Source organism: Coffea eugenioides, chromosome 6, assembly GCF_003713205.1.
Source record: "Coffea eugenioides isolate CCC68of chromosome 6, Ceug_1.0, whole genome shotgun sequence".
Taxonomy (NCBI): Eukaryota; Viridiplantae; Streptophyta; class Magnoliopsida; order Gentianales; family Rubiaceae; genus Coffea; species Coffea eugenioides.
This window is the reverse complement of record NC_040040.1, coordinates 7,421,619-7,432,201: the sequence shown is the minus strand read 5'-3', so window position 1 is coordinate 7,432,201 and position 10,583 is coordinate 7,421,619. Positions and strand designations below refer to the sequence as shown.

The window sequence follows — 10,583 nt, the reverse complement described above, 5'->3', positions numbered from 1 at the left end:
GGATTCTTTCTTTTTTTATTTTTGTTCTATATTGATAGCACAAAGATTTATTTACACGAGTTTGTCTACACATATGTTACATGTATGTGTTCAAACACGAAATCATTTTATTTTTCATACATGTGTCATGTAATTAGACTCATCTGCATAAATCAATTTTTACAGCTCCGATATAGAAAAGAAAAACTCAACAAAAACACAATAATGTGTTATGTTTCCTGTTCTTCTAATGCATTATCGTACATGTTTTTCAATGCAAATAAGTGACAAAAAAAATGAAATAGGTCGTTAGGTACAATTCTTTGGAGGAAAAAATGATGAACAAACTCAGAATAATAATAAACAAATTTTCTAACGAGTGCCATGCTATACATTCCACCCAACCTATCATGCATATTCACACTAACAATTATTATTTTATGTTGTATTTATACATTTTTTCTAATTAATTCTCGTACATTTATATTTTTTCTAATTAATCTTATATTTTTAAAAATATAACATTTCCTTATACTATATAAGAATGAGTTTAGGACAAAGATTTCAACCGCAAAGATGGGGCTATTTTGGGAATATGAGAGTATTTAAAGTGCAATTGGAGTATTGAATATGAATCATTATAACTAATTTGGTTATTTAATAATTATTTAAATGTCCTCTTAGATATTTAAAGCTAGGGGTAAGTTTAACATGTGACCGATATTTGATTGAGCATTGGGTACAATTGAAATCAACTTGTGTTTTAGTAAAATTACATAAAAACCCTTATAATCATTTAATTGTATTGATATTCAAGTCTCTTAATTTCTTAAAGCCTTTCTCATCAGTCATTTGCAAACTTATGATATATAGATGTTAAAACACAATTAATGTTGATTAGTAGAGAAGTTTGGTTTCTTGGCCGTTGTCATAGTAATCCCCATCTATTCAAATTCATTTCATTTACTTATAACTTTGTTCCATTACAATCATATAGTCTATTGAATTCGGATGTTGCTATATTAGCTACCCATCTTTCCCATTTTGCAGCATCTTTCTCAATAGGTATGTTTTCTTTAGCTAATCTACTTTTTTGGTTGTAAGAAATATGTGATCTTGCAAGTTGTATGTGCAATACTTCTTTTAGTGTTTTAATTCAATTGTCTATGTTAGATAGACTTGATAGGGAGGAGATCACATTTATTAATTGTTATTTTTGGTTTAAAATAATTTTATCATCATAAATTTTTTCATTTATAGATTGCACTACTTCTTTTGTTGTTTTAACTATTAGTTACTGTAATTTTCAAATTGTTTGCTACTTTATTGATGATTCCATTTAGGCATTTTTCACTTCATTTGATTTCCCAATATGTTTAACCATCTACTTAAAAGTATGTACTTCATTACTTTTAATTCTTGAATTGAGTGGATTAAGATGTTTTTTGAGATAATTATTTGTCTAGATTAGTGTGTTAGTTATTGTATATTTTCGCAACTAGGTCAAAAATTGATGTTTTGTAATTGTAACCCCTATCGAGAAGGAGATGCTTTGCTATATGTCCTAAATCATACAATAAATCATAATTGATTGATTCGTCAATGTGGAGGTTTCATGATGATATGTCATTGGAATCAATATAAATTCAAGAATTTGGCTTGTAAGAACTGAAGTTCCACTGGCAATAATTTATTAAAGTATGCTAACTGTTCAAATCTCACTTATATGATAAGATAATGTGGTGGATTGCCCTCATATCAAGATCAAATTCAAACTAAATAACAAATTTTAATATCCCTAAAGTGCATGAGCAGATATAAGTATATCTTTTATTTTATCAAATTAAACGCAAAATGGTTGATCATATCTTATAATTATATTTCATTGCATATTATATTTTTTGACTCAATATGTAATTTATGATTTTTTTGTTTAATATCACGTAATAAAAATGTCATACTTTAATTCTTATACTACAAAATACCAAATAATAATTATTAATTATCTTTAATTATAGGTACTAAACTCCCGCGCGTGGCGCGGGCTTTTTCCCCTAGTAAAATACATTCTAAGGAGTGTTAATAGGGCACCGGTTAGATAAACAGGCTGAATAATAAAAGCTAAAGAAAGCCAACCGATCTGATCTGGAGAATCGCGCACAGATGGGAAAAGACGGGCAAGGAAAGGAAAGGAAAGGAAAGGAAAGGTGAGGTGCGCCTGGTTGATGCTCTTCTAAGTTTATCGGAATATGCCACCTCAGCTAACTTTGATTGGTGATGAGGAGAGATGACAAGATAATATTGAAAGGTTCGTTTACGGCAAGTATTAATTACGGTGAGATTCGGATTTGATCGTACACGTTAATTACTACTACTACAGTACTTTTTACCCCGCCCTGCTCTGCTGTTGCACTAAAAATCTTTAATTCCATCATCGTCGGTAGTCGCCAGTTGGGGTTATTTTCTAATCTCTGACTAATCTGACGGCGAAGCTCATCCGCTTCCCTTGTCAAACTGATAATTCATACAATCACCAGATTTTAATTGCTTGCGTTTCTATCTCCTCTTTATTATCAACGTAATTGATTTAAATTTACGGGGCCCATCACCTTATATTTAATTTAATTGGACCTCGACGTACACGTGTAAAATTATAGTAACAAGCATGCAAATCTAACGAATGCTCAACCGTTAAAAGAGGTTTCAAAATTAATTTTTGGTGAAAGTCAAAAAGGAATACTAATAAAAGATAAATAGATGTGAATCATAGGATCGCTTAGGTATGAACATTTATAAAACCAAGAAAACTAAACAATTCTTGCTGTCAAAAACCGCTTGCTATTTTTTTTTTTTTTTTTTTTAAAAAAAAAACCGCTAGCTGTGTACTGGTGATGTCAACAGTGAATGGAAAGCAAATGACGGTGGCAACCGCTGGCAGTTAATCTAGTAAAAACCTTTGGGCTATTATTGTACGTGGTTTCTGCTAATGGGCAACATGTCAAAGTTTGAATTGACTATTGTATTTGGTTTCTTTAACAAAATTGATGTGCTGCATTACGTATCCAACAAAGAAATAAAAGCAAATCGGAAGTAATACCCGGAGAAACCAGTCAATCGAGGGTTTCTCGGTTTCTAGAGTTTAGTAGCGTCATGAAATTTATGAAAGCAGCCGAGAAACCGGTCCATTAAGGAAAGTGTGATAAGCATGTAGTTTTATGTAGTAGCAACCATGCCATAATAACCCCCCCACCCCAACAAAAATCATTAAATTTTTTTTTTTTTTTTTTAAGGTTAGTCCGTAGTGTACATATTAACCAACATAGATGCATGCTATATATATATATATATGCAAGAATTTGTATGCAAGATTAATGCTATTTTTTATTATAGTGAGAATTAGTGTATGTATCCTAGTTTAACGTGCACGAGAATAAGATTAGAATTTAACAAAATTCATAATCCATCCCCTCCTATAAAATACACGAGCAAAATTGGCCTTTTGAATTAATGTCGTATATACTTTTAGCATAAATATTTTTTTATACTAACATATGTACAGGTGCATGACACATAAATAAAAAGTGAATTTAAAATTTAAATGGTAATGACGTGACATTCATTTGTATAAAAAAAAATCTTTATACTCTTTGTGTATAAAAATTAATTCCTCATTTTTCCCTTTAAATTGTTCTTAAAACAAATCAAATCCATCGAAGGAAGTCATATTGTCTCGAAATAACCAGATACATTCGTAAGAAGTTTGTTAATAATATTAGCTTTTGATTTATTAAAAAAAAAAAATCCTCCCAAGAAATCCAACCGTATGAACGACCAAGAAAGCCCCCCAAAAAAAAAAGGAAACAAATTCATACAACAGTAACAAAATGGGTATACGGAATATTCTTTGTCACAAGATTTAGATTAATCTACGACGATATATCACAGAAAATGGTAAATCCATTTCATCCATTAGAATATCCAACAAAAAACCAGAAACCACCTCCGCCATTCGGACCATATAAATACCGCTCCCCAATACTTAATCAACCGCACAAACCGTTCGGTGCTTTGCGTCCAGCGTCCATTGGGCTACCGCAAATTTCGCCGTTAAAATTCATTCCTTCATTCTCCGATATCTTCTCGCCTTCTTCCTTCCTTTATCTTTGTTTCAATTCCACGGCGTGAGACAGAGCTCATTTCCGTGGTTTAGGAATCAAAATTAAAAAAAAAGAAAAAAAAAACAGAGGATGGGGGCGGCGATATTGCCAGATCTTGCGACGGAGATTCTAATTCCGGTATGTGCCGTGATTGGTATCATCTTTGCGCTTGTCCAATGGCTTCTCGTTTCCAAAGTTAAGCTCTCTCACGACAAGTTTGATGCTGGCGCCGACGGCAAAAATGGCTTCACTGAGGCTCTTATTGAGGAAGAGGAGGGCATCAATGGCGACAGCATCGTCCAGAAGTGCGCCGACATCCAAAACGCCATCTCGGAAGGTATAGCAACATAATCATTTCACTAACAATTCATGTATCTAGACTATCTCTTGTTACACACGTGTTTCATATAAAATATGCACAACCCGCATAACTATGAATACATACGCAATTTTATTGTGTAAAAGTAAGTGTTAAATTTTATTTATATACGTTGTAATGGATGTGCACGGTGAGGTGAGAGATTTGGATCTCTGACAGCTGATTTTATGGAAGTAATTTGGTGATCGCAGGTTTTTCTATGGTATCGGTATTTCTATTACAATTTTTTTGCCTTCTTTGAGCTTTCAATAAATTTAGAGGCTCTGGGGCAAAATTGGTTACGCATATGCCTGAAAATGATGATTTTTATTGGTGTAGTCTTCGATTCTAGTCTGAAAGTTAAAAAAATTTACGTGCAACTATTTATTTTTTCGGTTTGCTTTTTGCCTGTAAAATATAAATTGTATAGGCTTCTGACCTGAATTCTTTGGAAGCTTGGGAACGTTCCAGTAGCTATAATATAATTAGAGGAAAAAAATGGAAAGAAAAAGGTTCAAGGTTTTTTTTTTCTCCCATTAAAAGGTTTGTATTTGTAATGTTTCGTTTCTTCCGCTTTTATGTTTTGCCTTAGAAAAAATATTTTATTTACATTTGCTGAGATTTGAAGATGTTCTGGGTTGGAAATTTTGAGCACTTATCTACTTTCTTTTTTTTTTTTCTTTATCTCCAATTATTTTTTTTCCTTTGGTTGATTTCAGATCCACCTTCATTCTTTTTTCTTTTCTAATTCTGGGGGTGTTAATAGTTGGTGCACTTGGTTGTGGTATGTGGGGATGCCCAAAAAGATTCGTTTTCTTTCCTTAAATTTGATTGGTGGTTGACGCCATGATTCTTTTTTGGTTTGATGTCCATTTATTTGATAGACACGTGTGTGCAGACTTAGGCTTTAGTCTTTGGTCTTTTATTATTGTGTAAATTAAGTTGAGTGTGATGTTATTCTACCTAAGATTAATTAGTTGCGGAATGAAGTCAGTCAGTTCTTAATATCTCGGGCCCCTTTGGTAACTAAAGAACAAATTTTGCAACACTATTTCTTCCCATTAGTCTTTCCTGGTCAATGATTGTTGGTTTGATTATGTTTCTTATATCTAATTATTCGTGTTCATATTGGATTTTTATTGTTCTTGTTGTTAATATAAAACCATAGTAAACGTCACCTTCATGCATGTCATTTATATCCATAGCTAACTCCAAGTAGGAGTCAGATTTGTGGGCTGTCGTCTTTTCCTTTTTATAATGGATCTAGAAATGTAAAGTTTGATCTGAGCAGCTCCTTGGAAAAAGTTTGCCCCTATTTCACTTTCTTTGGTGCACCATGAGCATGGGGATAGTTGCATATGGAAAGTCTGAAGGAGAAAAAGTAACTCTGAAGATGTATGATGAAATAATAGTAGGCATTAGAAGATATGGCATGGCATGATATTCTGCTATTGTGCTTATCCTGGCATGAGCATGTCCTTTTCCAACTTAAGTGAATAATTTCAATCGGATGCATATATATGTTTTCTGGTATTATCTACTGTATAGTTCTTTAACATGTATCAATCAATGATCAAACAGCAGAATGTACTGTTCATTGCATTCTGTTGCCATCAAACTTTTAGAGGTTATATCTGAGCAAGGTTATCCTCATTCCTAGCTTATTGCATGAAAAATCTAGTGTATGTGCCCCTGTTTTCAAGTTTCAGCTTTTTTCCAGCATTTGAGTATGTGCCTCTGTTTTGTCCTTGCTGTATGGATGTTGTGATCAGGGATAATCCCTAGTAATCTGAGTTCTCCTTCTTCCAAGAGATTGTGCATGGATCTCACCCTTCGTCACCTTAAATCATTTATTGAGCTGTAACCTTTCTGGAGTATTTTACTTGTTCTGATTTTATTTTCTCTTCATCTGACAGGTGCAACCTCTTTTCTTTTTACCGAGTATCAGTATGTTGGTGTTTTCATGGTTGCTTTTGCCATTTTGATCTTCGTCTTCCTGGGCTCTGTGGAGGGGTTCAGCACAAAGAGCCAGGCTTGTACATATGACAGTTCCAAACTATGCAAGCCCGCTCTTGGAACTGCTGTCTTCAGTACCGTATCCTTCTTGCTTGGTGCTATCACATCTGTGCTTTCTGGGTTTCTTGGAATGAAAATCGCAACCTATGCAAATGCCAGAACCACCTTGGAGGCCAGAAAAGGAGTTGGTAAGGCTTTTATTACTGCATTCAGATCTGGTGCAGTGATGGGTTTCCTTCTTGCCGCAAATGGTCTTCTAGTATTGTTCATTGCCATCAACCTTTTCAAGTTGTACTATGGTGATGACTGGGAAGGTCTGTTTGAGGCTATAACTGGTTATGGTTTGGGTGGATCTTCAATGGCCCTTTTTGGAAGAGTTGGTGGAGGTATCTATACCAAAGCTGCTGATGTTGGAGCTGATCTGGTGGGTAAGGTGGAGAGGAACATTCCAGAGGATGACCCTCGGAATCCAGCGGTAGGTTATTTCTGATAAATGGCCCCTGGAATTTCATGAACTTCTTTTCTTGTCCAGTGGTAACTTGCAGATCATTTCAGGTAATTGCTGACAACGTTGGTGACAATGTTGGGGATATTGCTGGAATGGGATCTGATCTCTTCGGATCTTATGCAGAATCATCCTGTGCTGCTCTTGTTGTTGCTTCAATTTCTTCTTTTGGAATCAATCATGATTTGACTGCAATGCTGTATCCTCTTCTGATCAGTTCCGTTGGTATTCTTGTTTGTTTGATCACCACTTTGTTTGCCACCGATTTCTTCGAAGTCAAGGCTGTGAAGGATATTGAGCCAGCATTGAAGAAGCAACTTATTATCTCCACAGCTTTGATGACTATCGGTATCGCAATTGTATCTTGGATTGCCCTCCCATCCTCCTTCACCATATTTAACTTTGGGGTCCAGAAGGAAGTTCAGAACTGGTAAGTTTGTCTCTCTGAGTTTTGAGAATTCTGGCTTTTAGTATTTTGGACTATTTTTACTGCTAGTAGCTTTCCTTTTCTAGCTCGCTCACTCATTTTCTTAGCATTGTAAAGGACATTTTCAGTTGTCAAAACTGTTTATGTGAGGAGAAGACTCCACAAAAGCTTTAAAGTTTTGGTCTTTCTCATTCATTTGTTTGCTGTTTCCCTTTGTATTAAATTAATGAGATTTTATGTATTTCACTCAGCATTTATGTTTGTTGAGCACTCAGATTTGCTCGTTCTCAGTTCTCTTTTTGTTTTTTCTTCAAGTACTGGATTTTAAGTTATTTGCTTTTTGCATTCACATTTGTCAAGCACCCAATCACAATTCTCAAAGAAGGAAAAATAAATTAGAAATCTTCCAGAAGCAGCCTTCAATCTCTAATGTGATATAAATTTGCAGGCAACTATTCTTGTGTGTTGCTGTTGGTTTGTGGGCTGGTCTTATTATTGGCTTCATCACTGAGTACTACACCAGCAATGCTTACAGGTATCTATCCAGCATAGTAATGTTTAGGCTTCCTGTTTAGCTTGATATTTATATAGCCCTAAGTTGGTTGTTTTTTTCATCTTCTTAGCCCTGTGCAAGATGTTGCCGATTCCTGCCGCACTGGAGCTGCCACAAATGTTATTTTTGGCTTAGCATTGGGTTACAAATCTGTTATTATTCCAATTTTCGCCATAGCAATCAGCATTTTTGTGAGCTTTAGCTTTGCTGCGATGTACGGTATTGCAGTAGCAGCCCTTGGAATGCTAAGCACCATAGCTACTGGATTAGCCATAGACGCTTATGGACCCATCAGTGATAATGCTGGAGGCATTGCTGAAATGGCTGGTATGAGCCACAGAATCCGCGAGAGAACTGATGCCCTTGATGCTGCAGGCAATACCACTGCAGCCATTGGAAAGGTAAACGACACTCTTTTCTGTTGAGAACTTTCGATCTATAAATGGGTTATTTAATAAGGTTATTAATGGATCCGTATAATTTTATTTAACCATTTATTTTCCATGGACTACCTGTTTTTCCCATTCTAGTCTTAGGCTTATGCATCAAAAAATTTTAAGATGACATGGTTGATCTGAATTCACTTCGTGTTTTGTAGGGTTTTGCAATTGGCTCTGCTGCTCTTGTTTCCCTTGCACTCTTTGGTGCTTTTGTTAGCAGGGCAGCGATTTCCACTGTGGATGTCCTGACACCCAAAGTTTTTATTGGTTTGATTGTGGGAGCAATGCTTCCTTACTGGTTTTCTGCCATGACAATGAAAAGTGTTGGGAGCGCAGCTCTGAAGATGGTTGAGGAAGTGCGCAGGCAATTTAATACCATACCTGGTCTCATGGAAGGTACTACCAAGCCTGACTATGCCACATGCGTTAAGATTTCTACAGATGCTTCTATCAAGGAGATGATTCCTCCTGGTGCTCTTGTCATGCTCACACCCCTCATTGTGGGGATCTTCTTTGGTGTGGAAACACTTTCTGGTGTTCTTGCTGGATCTCTGGTATCTGGTGTACAGGTAATGTCAGAAATAATGGGTTTTACCATTTATGTACCTCTTAAGAATATGCTGCAATATAGGACGTGCCTGCACTGAGGAATGTGCACTATAGAAGTTATTTCTCGCTAGTTATGAATTATCACAAGATAACTGCTTTAAATGGTGGTCCATCCATCTGGTTTTTGCCTCTTAATATTATAGCCAGAGTGGTTTCTGTTTTGTAATGCATCACCCATCTGCTTCTTCCATGGATGATTTGTTTCATGGTGTCTGGTATACAGATTGCTATTTCTGCATCTAATACTGGTGGTGCATGGGACAACGCCAAGAAGTATATTGAGGTAAATTTTCCTTATAGGATATCATTTTCTCTCTTTTTTTTTTTTTCAAGTTTCATGCATGTATGGTATAGGTTCCTAATGCCTTTTGTTTGTAATGATTTTACATTGATAGGCTGGTGTGTCCGATCATGCAAGAAGTCTGGGGCCTAAAGGATCTGATCCACACAAAGCAGCTGTGATTGGTGACACCGTTGGTGATCCTCTCAAGGACACATCTGGACCATCCCTCAACATTCTCATCAAACTAATGGCAGTCGAATCACTTGTTTTTGCTCCCTTCTTTGCCACTCACGGTGGCCTGCTGTTCAAGATCTTCTAGAATAGGAGCGCGAGCTTTACTACAGAGGATCTGCCTCTAATTATTGTCTGTCTGACGATCTTACCTGAAAGTCCCGCTTCGTTGTCTTGCCCTCATCATCTTCTTCTTACTTGTCTTAGTTTTCAAAATTGAAGAAATTTTTAAAGGCTTAGGTTTGCGGGCAGAAGTTTTTACTAGAGGTTTAATGGTGATGATGATGATGATGATAATTGTCAATCTTTGTGAAGAGCTGGGGCGGCATCAATATTCTTTTTCGAGTAAATGAACAGCTTATAAATCTTTTCTGCAGATAGACTGCATTTATTTCTCTGTAGTGCAGTCGTGCTTAAGAGACAGTCAGGATGCTTGATAACATTTGCACCACCTGTCGGCAGCTTGTGAGATGTCATGATTGCACTCTCTACGGTAAAAAGACTCGGTGGGGTCTTGCGATTTGCTCTTCGTTGGTTGTGCCTTTTAGTATCCGACCGCTAATTACCCAACGTGTTTCACTCCTTGTTTTCATTTGATCGTGTTTGGCAAAATTTGTCCTACTCCCCATCAAGCTTTTGATCCTCTTTTTTTTTTTTCCCCCCCCCGCTTATTTATTCATTTCCCTGCTTAGAGAGAGGTACATACAAGCGCTGGTAAACCCACTCAACGCCGCCATGCCCGCGTGCAGTTATCAAAAGCATCGATTTCTTCTTCTCCTCCCATTCTGCATTATTTAAGAGTCTGAACCGGCGCCAACTAACCGGGAATGCAAAGTTATGTTCCTTGAATCTCCGCCTCCCACCAACTAACGTACAAGAGTCATTGAAGGCACATTCCACCCGCCAACCAGAAACCAATGCCAGACACTCCTCCATAGGAGTATCAAAATTGAAGCAGTATTCATCAAAATCTACCCCTTTATTTCCATCGCTGAATAGCACGTGAAGATTGTTGAATTCACAAA

General features: G+C 36.2%; 1 protein-coding gene across 1 annotated transcript; it reads left to right on the top strand.

The window, feature by feature from the left end:
• Positions 1-4,017: 4,017 nt before the first annotated feature.
• LOC113773257 (pyrophosphate-energized vacuolar membrane proton pump-like) lies at positions 4,018-10,085 on the top strand. The gene is made up of 8 exons (XM_027317861.1): positions 4,018-4,473; positions 6,411-6,985; positions 7,066-7,445; positions 7,891-7,977; positions 8,066-8,396; positions 8,594-9,004; positions 9,268-9,327; positions 9,440-10,085. Exons 1-8 carry the CDS (start codon positions 4,227-4,229, stop codon positions 9,644-9,646), a joined length of 2,298 nt encoding a protein of 765 aa, XP_027173662.1. The 5' UTR covers positions 4,018-4,226; the 3' UTR covers positions 9,647-10,085.
• Positions 10,086-10,583: the final 498 nt, after the last annotated feature.

Bases quoted from the DNA above. Each gene is read 5' to 3' on its own strand.
- LOC113773257 (XM_027317861.1), top strand. From the start codon at position 4,227: ATGGGGGCGGCGATATTGCCAGATCTTGCGACGGAGATTCTAATTCCG. The intron at 7,978-8,065 runs GTATCTATCCAG...TCATCTTCTTAG, and splicing joins TACACCAGCAATGCTTACAG to CCCTGTGCAAGATGTTGCCG. The intron at 9,328-9,439 runs GTAAATTTTCCT...TTACATTGATAG, and splicing joins ACGCCAAGAAGTATATTGAG to GCTGGTGTGTCCGATCATGC.